This window comes from Thunnus albacares, chromosome 22 (assembly GCF_914725855.1).
Source record: "Thunnus albacares chromosome 22, fThuAlb1.1, whole genome shotgun sequence".
NCBI lineage: Eukaryota > Metazoa > Chordata > Actinopteri > Scombriformes > Scombridae > Thunnus > Thunnus albacares.
The window spans coordinates 21347941-21367342 of record NC_058127.1 but is presented as its reverse complement, the minus strand read 5'-3'; the positions used below and the strand labels follow the sequence as shown (position 1 = coordinate 21367342).

The 19402-nt window shown below is 37.2% G+C and overlaps 2 protein-coding genes across 2 annotated transcripts; both read right to left on the bottom strand.

Moving 5' to 3' along the window:
• Positions 1-12535: 12535 nt before the first annotated feature.
• LOC122973305 lies at positions 12536-14798 on the bottom strand. The gene is made up of 5 exons (XM_044340712.1): positions 14681-14798; positions 13839-14537; positions 13594-13719; positions 13056-13099; positions 12536-12695 (listed from the first exon to the last, which is right to left on the bottom strand). Exons 1-5 carry the CDS (start codon positions 14733-14735, stop codon positions 12576-12578), a joined length of 1044 nt encoding a protein of 347 aa, XP_044196647.1. The 5' UTR covers positions 14736-14798; the 3' UTR covers positions 12536-12575.
• A 1609-nt stretch (positions 14799-16407) lies between these two features.
• On the bottom strand, positions 16408-17921 carry LOC122973259. The gene is made up of 5 exons (XM_044340660.1): positions 17872-17921; positions 17068-17769; positions 16817-16948; positions 16695-16738; positions 16408-16579 (listed from the first exon to the last, which is right to left on the bottom strand). The coding sequence occupies exons 1-5, from the start codon at positions 17912-17914 to the stop codon at positions 16454-16456; spliced, it is 1047 nt and encodes a 348-aa protein (XP_044196595.1). The 5' UTR covers positions 17915-17921; the 3' UTR covers positions 16408-16453.
• Between the last annotated feature and the right edge of the window lie 1481 nt (positions 17922-19402).

The window sequence follows — 19402 nt, the reverse complement described above, 5'->3', positions numbered from 1 at the left end:
AAATCACTAAAAAATAAACCACTATATCCAATGTAAACACAGCAGTAATAAGACACAGTGGAGTCCATTTATGCTCAATATTTGATAATAAACAGGTAACAAAAATCATTTTGTGCAATTCATCCATACTTGATACTTTTTTAAAGCTGTAATCTGGAGAAACAACACTGCACTCTGTGCTGTATTGAAGTTACATTTTTCTACAATATACATACAAGATATGATGGGCTGCACGATTAATCAAAATAAGATCACGCTGTTGATTCAGGCTCTATGCAATCTCATTTTTATGAGACAATGATTCGGCTGTGTCTGCATTAGTGTGGAGATCCAGTGCATCATGAGAGAGGCAGAGAGCAACAAAAATGTGTTAGAGTCAATGAAACCCAGAAATAATGAGGGAGGACAAATAGATGTGTTCCCCATAGTTGTGACAAAAATGCTTTGCTTGTAGTGTAAAAAGTTTTACAGTCTGTTATGTGGAACTGGATTCACAGACGATGATGACGGTAAAAAGCACCTACAATATACATACATGGTATGATGCTTTGATCATCATGATCAAAATTTAGCTGAAAATTCTTTTTAAGCAAGCACTCAGCCATAGCAGGGGTCTTAAAAAGGCTAAAGAGGCTATGACTTATTACTTAATGTGAGCTAAAGATATGATTCTGGTCAACGCGGCAAAAAATGAATAAAGTATTTTCTAAAAAATTACTTCTCAATGCCTTTATGCTATTGTCCTTCATGTTGTGCTACCTGCTGTCACTTAACATTACTCGAGGCAGAAACTTACTAATTACAATTTTTATTGTTGAATCATTTTTTCCAGCTTTCTGTATCTGTTTCAAGGCATTGTTGTATTCTACACATCAATTAAATATTTTTAAATTATTTTTTGTATTATATTTTATGTGTACTTATACTACTATTTGTCTGCTACAGCAGTTTAATCTGATGTTACAAAATGGCCAGCAAAATTCAATCACTTCTGTTGTCAATACTATTCTAAGTTATATTCCAAATAAAAAGTATTCTGCAAGCAGTAACCTCCAAAGGTTGAAAAATGAAGCCAAGGTGGAAGTGCCAAAAACTGCAGTACCTCGATTGGCCACTTGAGGCTGGCTCCAAAAGCGAGTCAATCCCAATGGACCCCCATGTTAAAATACCCAACTTCACAGCAGAAATAAACATGTTTACAGCCTGGTACAAAACACGGTTTTGCTTTTAACTAATTTCCTTGTTCATGACAACTGCACAGGGGGTGATTTTTTTATAACTCACCTGTTTAAATTTACATTTTTATAGAGCTCACTCATTTAAATTTTTCTTAGGCTTAAAGTTATGCATAATTAAGGGCATGACTGCATTGAGTGACAGGTGGGTGCCTTCACAGGCAAGTCGCTACCATGTCGACAACCTTGGTTACGTAACGTAACCACGGCATAACCCCAGATTCACAGAGTGTAGGCATAGGCGGAGCCATAACCGTCACTATTTTTGTTGCCTAAAAAAGTCTTATTCAGTGTTTGTTTTTACTAAAAGACCCTCTAAAGAGTCGAATGTTCACTTTTTTTTCTGGTCAGTACATTTTGTTTTAATGGTTTTTCACCAGCGAAAATTTGCATTAGCATTATCACAGTTAACCACAGACTGCAAATACACCATGCTAACCAAGCTGGCAGCTGGCACCTAGCAGTTAGTAGCTGGCAGCTAGCATTAGGGTCAGCTCCACCCTCTCATCCAAATATGGTCACTTCTGGCTTCAAAAATCTAAGATGGCGGTGGTCAAAATGCAAACTCAAGGCTTCAAAACGGGAGTCCACAGACCAATGGGTGACGTCATGGTGGCTACGTCCATTATTTTTTACAGTCTAGGGTTAGATAACTTTGTAATCAAAATGCCCTGTGCAACTTGTTTATTTTTTCATGAAAAGTGTCATGTTTATCAAACTTATAGGTCATAGAGACGAGCTTTGTTTGCTTATACCAATAATACTTTGCAGCATCACTTTCATAGAAACATTGCAAAGTCAGGTTGTCACCAACAGTAGCTGATATAAAACCAACTGCCTGATGCACAGTTGTGGACTGCATCAAATTAGTCGTCTGAGCTGAAGTGAAACTGGAGAAAAAGTGAATACACAATTAATTTTATGTCACAGAAATTATATCATAGTCAGAAAAAATCTAAGTACTTACATTAGGACTGAAACACAATCAGACATCAAACAGAACAAAACACATTAAAACAAAACTGCTTTTATAAAAACACAACTCACCCATTTTTCCCAAGAACAAACATGTTAGGCAGAAAGCAAACTCTGGAGATGTCACCATGTTGAAATTGCTGTGTTGAATGAAAAGCACTTTGATACATTTTCCACTCCTCAGAGACAAGATTGTGTTTGATTGGCCAACCAGGCAATATTGATCACATGTTCACTGCCACGTATAGTGTCAGTGTTTTTTTGTTCCTTAAGAAGAATCACATGGTGAGAAGTAACTGAAGCAAAGACACTCCTCACAGTGTTTTTACCTCTGCTTTTGGCAATGGAGTGATCATGTCACTGTATTATCTGGGGTATATAACTATGCTAGTTTTATAGTTAACATTTAATAAAGAACATAAATACTACTAATTCCTATGATTTTGAGCAGACTTTTTTTGAGAGACTTTTATGACTCTTCCCAAGATACAAACTTTTTTTTTTTTTTTTTTAAATCTGCTTCCTCTGGATGTTTTTTTCTGTCTGGCTTTAAGTTCTGGCAAAGACCAGCTTTCCTGTTCTTCAATGAACAAGCTTCATATTCTTATTATTGTATTGATCAGTTAACACTATTGGATTGAAAAATGTGTTCAAACTTACCCTTAATGGTATCGATATAGTTTATAAATACATATTTTTGGTTTTATTAAAAACATTTTTATATACTGTGAATACTGTTTATATTTCTGACACCACCTTAATACATTGGAGGTGGTGAAAGACATTCAGTTTATGATGATGAAGCCATTTAAAAACTACATTTGAAATCTTAACTGTAGTGTCTTTTACAGTCACAATGTGCTGCTTACTCATACTCTTGCTCTCTTACTCACATGGCAGCAGTTTTCACTGGGATTCAGTTTTCATTTTTTCTTCCTTTGGTGGAAAACAGTAAAAACTGTCAGCTGGATTTATAGTAACTCTCATATCTTGCTTAATTATAATTCTTTAAATGTCTACTGTTATTTGATTGTCACAACACTTTGCATTCTGACATGTCAAAATGTCTAATGCAATCAGTGTATCATATTCCTTGTTTTTGTTCTTGTCATAACTAGATTTATATTAAACCATGTCAATAATAGACATTGTTATATTGGGAATCTAAATGGTTACTTTATTGCCTGAAAAAATATTAACAATTAATAAAATGACATATTAACAGTCATGAGTCAAAGTCACAGTCAAAGTTACAACAGTTTTTAGCCTGTCACAAACGTGACAGGCGTTATTATGCCATGTTGGGCATCCCGACCTATCCCAATGGGTGTTCGGCCCTCAGACTAGTGTGTAGCTCTGGGTGGGCCAATCAGAAGGCTTCCTTTTTTGCTGCATCATCCAGTGAATAGCAGTCAATGAGTACTATTTCAAATTTGACTACACAACCACTATACAACTAAAAGTAGTAATGACACGTATGTGGCTGCTAATTCAGCAGCTACAAGCTGTAACGTTACTGTTGAAAGACTCTTTTCAACTGTCAGTCGGATGAAAACTGGCATCAGGGCATCAGTAATGACATACAGACTGAACTCTTTGCCCCTGCTCTCCTTTGAAAGAGAACTGACTTAAGCGTTGGACTATAATGAAATAATTTAAGTGTTCAGCACCAAGCCCCGTCATCTCCTGCTGTAATCATCAAAGTAAGCTAATTTACAATTTCAGACTGTAGTAGCCTGTTGCCTGTTTCAATATTATTGCTTATTGGGCATAGTTTTTGTTGCGTTTACAACTGGATTTTATGCTGATGTTGCCGCGTCTGCCATCTGTGTGTGTGTCTGTGTGTCATCACTCTCTTAAGGGGGCTTAGCCTCCTCAGTTATGTTTTTTGCCCCCTCTGTTTAAGCTTTATGTATCTATAGAAAAATAGCTAAAACAGCAAATTTATTGGCCAAAAAACATGTGACTTTGCTTAGCTGTTGTTTCAGAACCATGGACAGCGCTGTTTTGTGTCAGGCATGCAACATGATAAAAAAAGTTGCTGCATGGTTAAATCAATTAATTTATTTTATGAAGAACAACAAAAAATTCAAAGTCACTTCATCCTGGCGCCGTGCCAGTCCATGTTCAAGTGTCATATTTAACGTCACTGCTCATGGTGGTGCTGGTATACCTCTATCTATACATATGATTAATGATGCTTTTGCATCTGTCAGCTGTGTGTGTGTGTGTGTGTGTGTGTGTGTGTGTGTGTGTGTGTGAATATGTTATATATGATGCTGTTAAAGTTTGTCTTGGTGCCTGTAACATTACCTCTGATGATGTATAAGGTATGAATAAACTGAGATGCATTCAGGCAAGTATAGTTGTAATGGTCTATTTTGGTTAATATATGCATTTCAGAAGTATGATTGGTCTTGGAAGGGCTAGGCCCACCCATTTTTCTCTGTGCCCACCCACTCTGTGTTTTCACTGGAATACCTAAGAAGTAACTAATCTGGTGGCACTGCTACCAGTTTTGAATCCAGATGTCTCTACGGTACAGTGGTTGCCTGATTGTGATCTGATCTGATGGGAATTAGTGGGGTCTTGGTAACCACACCATGAGCATCATATTACCACATCGGTAATGTTGTAATCTTCCTGCCATTTTAGCTTTCTGACATGACAGTGCAATATTTATTAATGATATTTATAGTCTATATACCGTACACACAGTTTCTCAATGTCAAAGTGTAACATCATTATATTAAATTATTAGCTCATTAATGACACAAAAACACAAACACAGTACTGCATTTATTACAAAATAGTGTAACAGTTTATTTACATTATGTTCCTCCATTTGTACAACATCCGTGAACCTCGCATCTTAAATATACTGGTTTCATTGTGAAAAATCATTTATAATGTTTTAAACAATCTAAAGATTATAAATGCACACGGTAGTTGCTTTGGAAGAAAACAAAGTAAGATTGTGGAGACATCCTGCTTGAAACCATACAGAGCAGAGTCTTCATTATACATATGACTGACTCTTAGCAAAGCATACAGAGATCTCATCTTCTGACTGCAAACCACAAGGGAAGCTATAAAAAGATTGTTAAATCACTGGGTTTGTAGCAACATGTACAAAAAACATGTAAAGACTAACAGATATTTCCTAGATGTAATATTCTATGTTATGTGCAGTCAATTTAATAAAATATTATGTGGCCTGTTTACATTGTCCATGGTGAAGGTTTTGCTTGGTAAAATTAAGTGGTGCATCATGTTTTCAGATACAAAGTGATAGTAGAAATATGGCCTTAAACCTCTGACAACACTTAAAAAACAGGACAGGAAGTAGTTTACTGTAACCCAAATCTTCACACTAATTACAAGCATTTGAAATTATGTGGACAAAACTTTTCCTATTTTAAGAAAATCTACATTACTTCTTAAAGCAGATGTTAACAAAATGACATCTTACAGAAAAACAGAGTATTGAAACCGTCCAGTTCTACTGCCTCACACTGGAGTACACACATTGACTTGAGGTGTCGTCCCTCTGCCTTCTCAGTCGGTTGACCTTGTGATCCCGTAAAGCAGCATAATAAAGGTTGTCTGCATCTTGATAAGCTTGGTAGCAAAAATATTAGCAAATGACAAAACAGTACATGAAACAAATGAGAAGTCCAAAATCACCTTTTGCTGTGCTATAAAATATGTCTGGGTGGTAATTCAACCGTAGTGTTAATTTTGTTAAATATTTTTTTTATCTAGTCTTAGTCTTAGTCCTGTGTCAAATGTCCTTGTTAGTTTTCAACATATTTATTCAACCTCACCCTGTTTTTTTAGTAAAAGATAGCCGTAACTATTTTAGTGTAGTTTTAGGCAATGAAAGCTGTTGACGTTTTAGTCTTTTGTAGTCATCAGATTTTATTGAACATTTCAGTCAATCTAGTTGAGCCAAAAAATATCATTTTAGTCAAACTTATTTCACATAAGATTGTATCATTTAATTTGACCCGCTGCAGTTTCACATCAGCATCCCCCTGCATACACACACACACAGCATATAACCAACACTTGCGACACTTGAATTTACCGACACACATATGCTCTCTCTCTCTCACACACACATATTTGGATATTTCGATTGTAATTTAGAAAAAAAAGTCTATAATATTTTGTTTCCTTTTTTTGTCAACAAAAATGAAGAAAGATTTTGTAAAGTTTTTATTTTTAAACTACATTTTAGTCTTGTCTTTTTTCATTAACAATATTGCATGTTAATACTATTCAACAGTTCATTTAAATAGGTCGTATTCACCTCTCCATTTGTTGGGGCGGAAGCTGAAATTCTTTCAGATTCTGTTGTGAAACAAAGAAAAAGCTTTTTATTTAAAGCCATAATTAGTGATAACAAGTTGCCAGATAGAAACTGTCCCAGTTACCTCCACATTGGCAGCTGTTTTTCTTCTTCATCATTCACACTGAGAAAGCCAGTAAAACAACCAGGATGGTAGTGAACGCCAAAGCTCCACTCAAGAAATACACAAGAGAATCAAGAGAGCCCACCTCATCTGCAGAGAGACACACATCAGGACACAGAACTCTCTAGTTTTATGTTTGTATCAATTTAGATTTCAATTAGGGAGTAATCATAACTACTTCTCATATGAAACAACCTCTGCTAAAGTGTTACTCACCCTTTGGTTTGGTCTCGTTTCCAAACAGTATCTGTCCACATGAGGCGACAGCACAGTAGTAGGTCCCAGCATGAGAAACATTCAGACTCTTTATTGGTGAGTTGTAGACACAGGTGTGTGTTTGCGTGTTGTTGTTCCTCTCACACTGATCATTCCTGCCTCCATGTGTGTAAATTAATCCTGGATGATATTCTTGAGAGTTTTTGAACCAGTAAACACTGTGTTCTCCATCATCACAGGTCCCAGTGTGTACTGTACAGTTCAGAGTCACAGAGCCTCCTGGCTGGATGCTCTCAGATGTCGACTGATGGACTGAAGCTTGGATGTTCAAACCTGAACCCTTACATTGACAATAGTTCCCTCTGCAAATTCTAACATAAATGAATAACCACTTGCGCAGTAGTAAGTAGCTGAGTCTGAGATGTGCAAATCTGTGATCTTCAAGTAATTTTTACCAGTTTCAGTATCCAGTGCAAAACATTGATTGTTCTTCAATTCATTATGAAAAGTGCCACTCCTTTCATACTTGTAGAAGGTAGAGATGATCCTTAGTTTCTGTCCTAGAGTTTGCTTATACCAGTAAAGCCTTGCAACAGCACCTTCATAAAAACATTGCAAAGTCACATTGTCACCAACATTAGCTGATAAAAATCCAAGGACAATTTCAGATTAGTTGCCAGAGCTGAAGAGAAAAGAGACAAAGGAGATTTGCAATTAGTGCAATGATAGAAGTTTAATGTTGCAACAAAAATGTATATACATTTTAAGTTGTCATCGTGTTCAAAATATCTTGTTGAATGTAGAGAACCTCTAAATGTTCTACTCTTAGAGAGAAGACAATGTTTGATTGGCTAACAAGAAGTGACACTGCATGTCTTACTTTGGAAACAATGAACACAAGTTCAGCGCCGCCTCCATTGTCAATTGGTTGGTTCCCAGACAAGACACATGTAGAGAGGTGCCAGAACCACAATATAACTCTTAAGCCTAATGTTTAAAAATCACAAAAAAGGAATAACTTGCTGAAAAAAGTGCAGTGGAGTTCGGTTATGCTCAAATAGAGTACTCTAGTCCACAGTTCGCTCACCTTTATTTTCCGGCATCAGCAGCAGTAAAAGTGTGAAGAGGTTTAAACAGGTATTTAGAGAGGACTTTGAGAGCCAAAAGCAATTACAAAGACAAAGAGGCAGGATGTATAATCACACATTTCCTCTCAGGTAACTGTAGATTTGAGTGTAGAAAACTGAAATGAGGTGGATTAAGAGACTTGGTTGTTGAAATTTTTGAAGAAGTACTGAATTGTTCTTTTGGTGCTGTATGAATGTCTACTACACTGACCCCAGTAAACACATCTTAACACTGCTGAGCTAGACACAAGTGCAAACCTTGGACCCCAAATTACATTGTGTGGGTATGAAGATTTATTTTATGTACCCCAAAAGGATTGTTTGACAGTATAACACCTTTTATCTGTGTACAATGAAACATTAGGGAACTGAAAATTTAATAGAGGTTAGGCATCTAAAACAACTTGGCCAAGGGTAGGGTCAGGATTTTGGTTAGGTTAAACTAAGAAAGGCTGAAAGTAGCTCCACTCACTAGTTTTTTTCAGTATTTTAGTATTTGCGGAGTTCAGTATATTTTCTGTCCATCCACTGTCCCTCCTTCTTTTACTTTACATTGTATTATTCAACGTGAAATTACAACCTGACTCCAACAAATCACTTGTTCCATGAGTAGAATCGTCTCTCACACTTTATTCAACAGTGTGTTTTTTGAAAGTTATTACATATTTCAGCCAAAAGGTCAGTCTTCCCACCACAGAAGCAATAAAGGTAAATGCTGAGAGTTGGCTAGATTTAAAGATGCAACCTGCACTAATGTTAGTATTACTAGATCTTTGTAAGGTTTCAATAACTGTAATACACAGTGATGTTTTCACTCTTATTTGATTGATCTGATATGATTGATTATTGTTAAAAAAAAAAAAAAGCTTTGCCTACAATGGCCCCCAACCAGTAGTTGTGGCTTCTTTGCTGAGGTGTTTCATGTTAATGGGCTATTAAAGTGACAATTTGCTGATTTTCAATATTCCATGTATCAGTTATATGTTTGGCATGTCTATAATATCCATAATTGTTGCCTGTGTTCTCTGCTGTGTGGACTGTGAGTCTTTGTTAGATGTTGTTGCCAATGGCAGCACATGAAGTGCCAGTGTGTGGGTCAACATGGGGCTTGAAACCTTGCTCAAAGAAACAAAGAGTCATTGCGACAGGAAGAAGAAGGCAGTGTGATGTTTTAACGAAACCTTGTAAGAAAATAACATTTTGTTTGCACTGGTTATTATGGCTGCAAGTAGCTTACACTGCTGCTAGCAGGACCTTTTATATATGCTGATGTAAATTGTTTCAGCTGCTTCTCCCAAACACATGTACAGTGGCCATTGTTTGGTTGATACAACAGTACATGTAATGCCTATGCGTTGGCACAACTGTCTGACAGGCAGAAATACAGGTTTTAGTAGAAGGACATAATAAGAAGCTTATACTAACAGCAAAGTCATGAGTGTTTTGGCAATACAGTTACACAGCACTCTAAATGATGTTGACAAAAACAATCTGATAACCAAGAATATACAGTATATTAATGTTATAGAGCTGTTAGGTGTAGATGTCTATTATTTTATTAAATCATGTCTCAGCTCTTTGGTGCTGATTTGCTGATACAATCTACTGAAATGCTCTGGGCATTACAGTTAGACTGTGTGGCTGCTTTGCATGAAAACACTGTAGATTTCCTGTTTGAAACCACAAAGACAAAGAGAGCAGAGGGTCCTGCAGACGTACATGACTGGAGTGTATTGAGAGTAAATCTTTTGACTGCCAACCACACAGAGGCTAAAAAAAAGATTCTTATATCTCTGGGTTTGTGATGTACAATAAACACATTTACAGTTTGGGTAAGACTGTATATCTGTGTGCTTTGGGTGAACTCTCACTATCTGACAGACAAATAGGAAATTACATGTTGGTAGGTCTTGTTGCCATCTTGCTGTGAGAAGGCCCAACGTGTTGTTTCTGAGGCTGTAACCATGTGGGGAATGAGTCACGTACGCATCAGACAAGCTTGATGTTTGCAATACCTTTCTGACTGTGTCCCTCCGACCAGTAACATTTGTAGCACAGGATATGTGAGATGGCGAACTACCTTAGTGTGGCAGAGCTTTATCTGCTTTTAAATTAGCAAGTAACCACAAACATGGACCAAATAATGTTAAAGTTCACTGCCTTGTTTGTCAAGTAAGGAAAAAGACAGATAGAGAAAAATCACAACTTAAAAATACATTATAGGTTGATAGGCAGACTGAGAGAGTCATGTCCTCTATAAGTGCAGCCAGGTTACTGCTTCACACTGAAGTACACACATTCAGTCAAAGTGTCATCCCTCTGTCTTCTTGACCTGCTGACCTTGTTCTCCCCTAAAGCAGTGTAATGTAGGTTGTCTGCATCTCTGTAACTCTGAAAATAAAGTATGAAGCAATCACCACATTAGTATACATCCTGTGTCTTATTATGTCTTATTTTAGGATGATTGTACTGAATTGTGTCCATCCCCTGTACATGTTGTCATGCTGTAATATACAGTATATTGTTGTTGTAGTAGTACAACTCTAAGAACACTCACCTCTGGATCTGGAGTTGAGTCCACTGGAGATCTTTCTTGAGACTCTTGAGTTGTGAAAAAAGAATACAAGCTTTTAAAATGCACTAAGCTGGTGATGGGAGGACAAATTTAAGACTTTTTAAAACTTATGATTTTATGACTGATATACTTCTCAAACATGATGGAAAATGAACCATTGCACCATGATAGATATAAATCAATTAAGATCCAAACTAAAACCACTTCTTACTGTAACACTGACACCATTTAACAGTACAGTATAAAGTTTTTAACTTATAGCCTCTTTAGTTAATATTCTTGTTGACTGGCTCAGTTTCCTATGAATTGATAAATAAAAACTTGAAGTTCTAGTTGATAAACCGTGAAAACATATTCCTACAGTATGTGGAAGTAATCAGTGTGTTGGAATATGTTAACACTCTTGTCTTGATTTGATTGACTTGTTGTTCTTATCAACTTCCAATAGCTGTGCCTCCAATATTAAGTGCATGAATACAAACTATCAACAGTAATAAATAACAGTTGGCCTACCTGTACGTTGGCAGCAGTTTTTGTTCATTGTATATGCTGCATATGCCAGGAAAACAATCAGGATGGTGGAGAATGTCAAAGCTCCAAACAAGAAGTAGACCAAGACAAAGTCCACTTCATCTGCAGATTCAGATGATAGGAGACATTACAGAGCTGTAGGAATATTGAGTAGGTAGAAATCATAACCACATATGAAACCACAGCTAGAAAGTTACTTACTGCCAAGGTCCATCTTGGTCCCGTTTCCAAACACTATCTGTCCACATGAGGCTGCAGCACAGTAGTAGGTCTACATTAACTTGTTATCTGGGGATGTTTATTGCATTACCTGTTCTTACCCAAGCACACATGGCACAGTCATGGCCACCATTTGAATGATATAAGAATGAATGTAATGCCTGTATGTTGGCACAACTCTGGCAGGCAGAAATACCTGATTTCTATGGCTGGACATGATGAAAAGCTGGTGTACATTAACTGGTTTTGATAAAACACTGACAATATTGGATGCCTCTAACCAAATGCGTTTAACCAAATAGTAACTAATGAGTTACTAGTTACTATTTTTTTAGTTTTGGACATTTGAAATGTTTTAGTTTTAGTTCTCTAATATAACACAATATGAAAATTGGTTATAGAGCATCAGTAAAATAACTTTTTAATCAAGTCTGGGCATTAGAGTTATACTGTGTGGCGGCTGTGCATGAAAACACTGCAGAGACTTCCTGTTTAAAACCACAAAGAGAGCAGAGGGTCCTACTGAAGTACATGAAGTACATTGAGAGTGAATCTTTCGACTGCCGACCACACAAAAGCTTAAAAAAGATCCTCACATCTCTGGGTTTGTGATGTGCAATCTGCTAATTTACTGTAAACAACTTGTGAAGAACAACAGGCAGTATCAGTGCTAGAGTGTGTTCAGAATACACATGCTGATGAGTATTGTCACCAAACTGCTGTGAGAGGGCCGGCTCTGATGTTTCTGAACGTGCTACCACACCTGAGAGGAGTCTCATCTGTACCAGACACACAGGATGTTAGCACAACAAGCTGAATGTGTCCCTCTGACTCTGAAATAGTGTTTCTGTCATATGATGATGGTTTTGCTTTGTAAAACATTGTGACATCATGCCTTTAACAGTGCAGCACTTAGAGACTGATACAGACAGCACAGTACTGACTTTGTTTTAATGTTCATTTTCCAGGCTTGCAAACTCTCTCCGAATATCTGACTTCACAAACACCACAGAGATGTGTTGTGTGTGGTCGTGTGTTTGTACATTGTGAAATGCAGGTATAGTGAGAGTGGATGGAAATATCGCACCTTTGACAAACAGATCACATCAAAGAACCCTGGCTCAACTGTAACTGAAAGAAAGTGTTTATTTGGTTATATTATATTCAGTTCATTCTTCTAGTCACAGAGACACAAAGTACAAATGAAACATGTTCAGCTCTACTGTCTCACACCGGAGTAAACACATTCAGTCCTGGTGTCGTCCCTCTGTCGTCTTGACCTGCTGACCTTGTTCTCCCTTAAAGCAGCGTAATGGAGGTTATCTGCATCTTGGTAGCCCTGGTAATAAAATATAAAACAGTGTTTGTCTCATTATTGATATAGACAAACATTGAAAAAAGTATCAGCAACTTCTGTTCACTGTCATGCAAATCAATACAACTTCCTGCAAAAATAACTTCCTTTGTGAAGCTTAAAATGTAATCCAGTACAACAACAACAAATTAAGTCTCCCACAGTTACCATTGGAAGCTGTTTTACAATGTACAATCAACCTTTACAAGGGTATGTAGCACTTACTACACTATTTTTAATTGGTTAACAAATGTTGCTCTTCTTGTATTGTATTATGTTTCCCCTGTGCTCTGTTTTCATTCTGTAAAATATGTTACAGTGACATTAGAGCACTTAAATACCTACCTCTGCATTTGGAGCTGCGGCAGCTGATGGTCTTGCTTGCGAGTCTAGTCATGAAAAAAACAACAAAATTGTTTTTCAAAATTCCTTTTTAACTTAGTTTGATCATTTATACTGAAAGTAATGAACCAGTTCTTCTGATTTATCGATCACTGAAATGTGACAGACACGAAACTGCAGGGCGAGGTGGCGCTTAAATAAAAGCCAGATTTGAGTACGAATATTAAATTTACATCAATTTATTTAGAATACTGTTTTCATTTCAGAGCCTTATTTAAAAATATCGTTCTTGACTGGCTCATTTTTCCAGGATTTTTTGACTATAAATCTGAAGCAGAAGTGAACAGTTCAACACTGATGGTGTTTGCAGCTGATGAAACATAAAATAAAAAATACACAGTATATTCTCATGGTATGTGCATGTTCTTCAATGTACAAATGAACATGTTAAAATATAAATCTTTGCTAATGTCCACATTGCTGCCCTTCAATATCATGTACATTACACACTCCAAATATAAGGAACTGCAGTTTAGCCTACCTGTGCAGTGGCAGCTGTTTGTCTTGAACATTGTATATACTGTGTAAGCCAGGAAAACAACCAGGATGGTGGTGAGTGCCAAAGCTCCACTCAAGATATACACCAAGACAGGAGAGTCTTCCTCATCTGCAGATCCAAACATTAGGAGACATTACAGAGTTTTCTTTCTTTGTTCATCAAATTTGATTATAAAGTTTCCTCCACTACTTAACAAATGAGGCCACCTTTGCTACAAAGTTACTTACGCTCAAAATCCAATGTGGTCCCGTTTCCAAACAGTATCTGTCCACATGAGGCGACAGCACAGTAGTAGGTCCCAGCATGAGAAAGATTCAGACTCTTCATTGGTAAGTTGTAGACACAGGTGTGTGTTTGTGTGTTGTTGTTCCTCTCACACTGATCATTCCTGCCTCCATGTGTGTAAATGATTCCTGGATGAGATTCTTGAGAGTTTTTGAACCAGTAAACACTGTGTTCTCCATCATCACAGGTCCCAGTGTGTACTGTACAGTTCAGAGTCACGGAGCCTCCTGGCTGGATGCTCTCAGATGCCGACTGATGGACCAAAGCTTGGATGTTTGAACCTGAACCCTTTACACCGACAATAATGCTCTCTAAAAATTCATACACATATGAATAGCCAGCTATGCAGAAGTAAGTAGCTGAGTCTGAAATTTGCACATCGTAGATCTTCATGTGATTTTTACCAGGGCTAGTTTCCAGTCCTAAGCGTGGATGGTTCTTAAATTCACCTTGAAAAGTGCCATTTGGATCATGTTTATAGAATTTAGACATCAGCTTTGGCTTTTGTCCCAGAGTTTGTTTATACCAGTAAAACATCACTGCAACATTATCTTTATAGAAACATTCCAAAGTCACGTCTTCACCAACATTAACTGATTCAAAGTGTAAAGATGATGATGTATTCAGAGATGTAATAGGAGCTGAAGAGAAAATGGAGACCAAGCAAATACACAGTTAACTTTACACCATGACAGGGAGCATATTGTAACATACATAACATATGACAGAACAAATAAAAAATATCGATATATAAAGGAAACCAAATGTAAAAGATGCAGCTTACCAATTCTCTCCAAGAGCAGACATGTCACATACAAAGCAAAAACTGGAGATGTCATTTTGTTGTAACCACTGTGATCATTGGAGAGAATCTCTATACATCCTCTACTTTTCAGAGGAACAAGGCTGTGTTTGATTGGCCAATCAGAAAAGACTCTGTTAAAGTAACATTGATCGCATGTTCAGTGCCTCCTACAGTTTTCATGTTTGGTCTAGAAAGGACTGATTCCAAGAGGGCAGAGTTGCGAGTTCAGGTTTTACACACGACTGTGATGATCATCTTCCAAACTTAATGTGGTTGAATATGCATGAATGTACATGAGAAAACTACGGGATCATCTGCTGTATAAATGAAGGAGCCTTCTTACTTTTAGCTTAGTTTTTTCAGTCTTAAGATAAGACTGTATAAAACTGGTTGTGGCAACTCTGACCATTAACACCGCTCTTCTTGACCTTTCTCCCATCACTGTTCGGTATTTGCAGACCTGCTGTTTCTTACTGATTTCATAGGACAGATATAATATGTGTGTTTTCTCCCTGACACCAAGTTGATAAATTTAAACTTAAAACTGTGTTTTTATTCATTGGTTAGAATCTGTGATGTTACAAAATACACATTTTAGCAATAATGGAAAGGTTGAAAATAAGATTTAAAATTGACCTCTGACCTCCTTATAGTAGCCTGTTTATAATATTCTTTCTTATGGACATTTTTAGTGATGGTATAGATGAAGTTGTGCTTATTTGTGTTGAGTCGTATTCATAATGTGCTGCAAGACATGTAGTAAAATGCCAGTTTGGTTGTGTGAACAGTAAGAAAGTTGATCTCCTTCATTATGCACATTATGCTTCTAATGCTGACAGCAGCAGAAAATATTTCATTAAATAAAAAAATACTGTGATATTATATGGCAGCCATATTGCCCACCACTGATGTAAAAAGTAGTGAAGGAACCACGGGAAATGTTCCTGTATGTTCTGTGCAATGTGACTTTATTCACTACTTCAACTTCTTTAACCAGAAAAACCTCATGTAGTTCGACTTGTGGACCTGCATAATATGTCAATTTCTTCAAAAAGTTGCAAAATTGGATGTTTCCTAAAAAGCAAAGCTTTGGGTCAAGTTTGGGTCGGAGTTTTACTGAAATAGTGAAACTGTGCAACGGTTATGGATGATTGAAACTTTTTGTTTGTTATTTATAGAAGAAGAAAACAGACTGAAATGAAAGCTTCACTCAGAGTACTCTTCTGTAAATACATCTCAATACTTTGAGTGGAAAGTATGTAAAAATCAGTTTTTTTCAGTCATTTGTTTTCTGCACCTTGGACATGATACTTGTTTCACAGTCCTGTGAGATTGGGCTTGCTGAGGTGTAAGACGCTGTGACCTGAATGCTACAGGCCACTCTTCCTGTGTTAAAGCTAGGGACTTGTGTTTCCACCAATGGAAACTTATTCTCTGTACTTCACACCACCTTCACCGCAAGAGTGAAAGGTAAACGGTGAGAGCCGGCTAGATAAAAAGGTGCAATCTCTGTTGACGTTTCTGGTAGAAGAAGGTATTAATAGAACATAGGGGATTTTCATGAGCCTGCTTTGTCTAAATCTGCCTCCATATTGTTTCTACGAAGAGGTTTCTCTGTGTGACTGAGGAACACTTTCAGAATGTATTTTATCCAAAAACACTGCAAACACATTTTGCTAAAATGTTTTATTTTCTTTTTTTCCATATTATTTACATTTATTCTTGTGAATTGTTGACAAGCAAAGTTCTACTTCACTCTTTTCTACTCTTTATTTTAGAGTACACACAAACACTCTCCACATTGTCCTCTCGGCGGTGTCGTTCACTGTTCCTGTTCAGACTCAGAGCAGCATAATGGAGACTGTTTGCATCTTGGCTCTGGTAATGACAAATAAAAAATAGGAAATAATGAAAGAAATATAAGTGGAACAAATATGATGGTTAATTCTATAGGACTGAATTTGGCTTTTCATTATACATTCATTTCACCTACCGCAGCGTCAGAGGCTGCAGAACATGTCAGATGAGAAACAGTTCCTGCAAATCAGAATAGAGGAATGATCAAGCCAGGTCAACACGGCAACATTTTGAAAAGCTTGATTCTGAAAATCTTACCATGGCAGACAGAGCACAGGTTTTTCTTCAACTTGTGCACAATGAAAACCAAGACAAGGAGCACAATAATGAAAACTGCCAATGCCACACTCAGACAATACACCAGGAGAATGGAGTCTTTAGTCGAGACTCCTAACATGCAATCAAGAGAAGAGATATATCAAATCCCATTTCACATACAAGAGTTCATTCATGACTTCTTCAAAATGAAAAAAAAACAATGTTATGCAACATCAGCTGCCACCACATACCCGCAATCTTGATTTCTGTTCCATTTCCGAAAACAATCTCCCCACAGGAGGACAGAGCACAGTAGTAGATCCCAGCATCAGAGGAGCTCACAGACTTTATAGAAAGGTTTAAAGTGCAACTTTTTGTGACAGACTCTTCATTTGAGATGTTCTTGCATTGTCCTGTTCTGGGGTATATGACTGCAGGCTGAGACGCACCATGTCTGAACCAGTAGAAGCTCTGCTCCCCTACACATGGTTCGGCGTGTACTGTGCAGCTCAAATTTACAGAGTCTCCTGACTGAAATGGCTGTAATGATGGCTGATGGACAGCAGCCTGGATGTTGGACAGTGATGTTTTGACATGAAGGAAAGCTCCTTGTCCAAATTCAATTGCGTTGAATTCTAAAATCCCACAGTAATATGTAGCTGAATCTGACAGGTGAAGGTCTGTGATTATAAGATGATTGATACTTGCTCCACCTTTTGCAAGAACTTGAAACCTCTCCTTAAACTCGGGGGAGATCTCTGCTTCTGTCCCATGCTTCATCCGTGATGATATGAGCTGAGGTTTACCTCCCAATGTTTGCTGGTACCAGAAGATAAAAGTTACAGAATCATCCTGACAGACACATTGCAAAGTAACATTTCCCCCAACTTTGGCTGTTTTGACACCACTATCCTGAGTTATACTTGAGATCTTGTGAACAGCTGGTACCTGACCTGCATAAGAAACAAAATATATGTATACTTTCAAAACCACAAAATCCCTCAAAATTATATTCCTACAAGTAGAAATGGTGAGAAAATGTGTAAAATACTCACATAATTGACTGAGAAATGCAAGTAGAATGCAAAGTGGCATCATCTCTGAAGCTCTGCAGTCTGTGTGCTGTGTTTTGACGAATGCACCCAACTCTTATAGGAGACGAAGGCTGTTTGTGATTGGCTAAGGTGACTGGTTTGGTCTAGAGTCAGAATTGCAATTTGTTCTTTTCCAAAAGATCAATGTGATCAGGTGACCAGAGGTGTAATTGGTGCTGGTCGAGTCTGTTTGGTTATATTCTTGTTGCTGTACACTGGAGGACAACAAGTGTGACAACATGCTTGTATAACATGAAAAGGAAATTCTCTCAAGTCCATTTTTGAATGGAGGCGTGGAGGTTGGGTTTTTCATAATATGCAATATGCTTAGAGTTGATTTATTTCCATTTGGAAAAACATGCTGTATTCTTCAGTCATGACACAGGTTTGTTCTGTTTGTTAGATTTAGGTGTGTATATATGATTATTTATAGGATTACTAAAAACTATAAACTCAATGTGCTTAAAAACAAAAGCAAAAAAAGTAAAGATCATGCATGACAAAAACACATAACATTACAGTAACATTACATATATAACACATATAAGATAAAACATAAAAAAGGGAGGGAGTGTGTGGGCAGAAGGCAGAAATAAACCAGTTCAAGTAATGTAATCCAGTAAAGTAATTTAAAGTTAATATTGATAACTTACAGTTAATTACATATGTCTTTACAAGTCGGTGATGCCTCTCAGGTCAGATGTGGCATTTGTCCCAGGATTTAGTCCTTAGTCCTAGTCCCTTGTCCCTAGTCTGTAGTCCTTATACATTCCCATAACCCTTTATTGGAATGGGACAAAACCCACTGACTTGTTCACATCAACATCAGAAGTTGTCTGCTCAGATGAAACCACATGTAAAGGCTGAGTGACACCAATGTTTTCAAGGGCCATTGTTTTTGTTCTTTTTTTGGTGTTTTTTAATGGCAGACCGCATTAATTTGATGTTTCATTACTGCCAGTGGTGGAGGAAGTATTCAGATCCTTTACTTGAGTAAAAGTTCCAATACAGCAACGTAAAATGACTCCATTACAAGTAAAAGTTCAGCGTGAAAAATCTTATTTAAATAAAAGTCCATAAGTATTATCAGCAAAGTATAGTTAAAGTATCACAGTAAAAGTAGTGGTTTGGTCCCTCTGACTGATATATTGTTATATATGACATCATTATATTATTAATACTGAAGCATCAGTGTGTAATTAGCATGTTACTGTTGTAGCTGCTGGAGGTGGAGCTAGTTTGAACTACAGTTAGCTAGTTTAGTCCAGTGGTTCATACAGTGGTTCCACAGTACTGTAGTACTTTCCACCACTGATTACTGCCTTCTGCTGATCAAATTGACCTTATCTATTTGAGGCATTATATTATATATAATGGTTATCCCTCAATGCCAAGTGCAGCATTCAAAAAATCTCTGTAAGTAGAAAGAGGAAGAAGGTTAAGATAAAAAAGGGAAGAAATGGAAGAGAGCACCACACTCTGAGATGGCCTC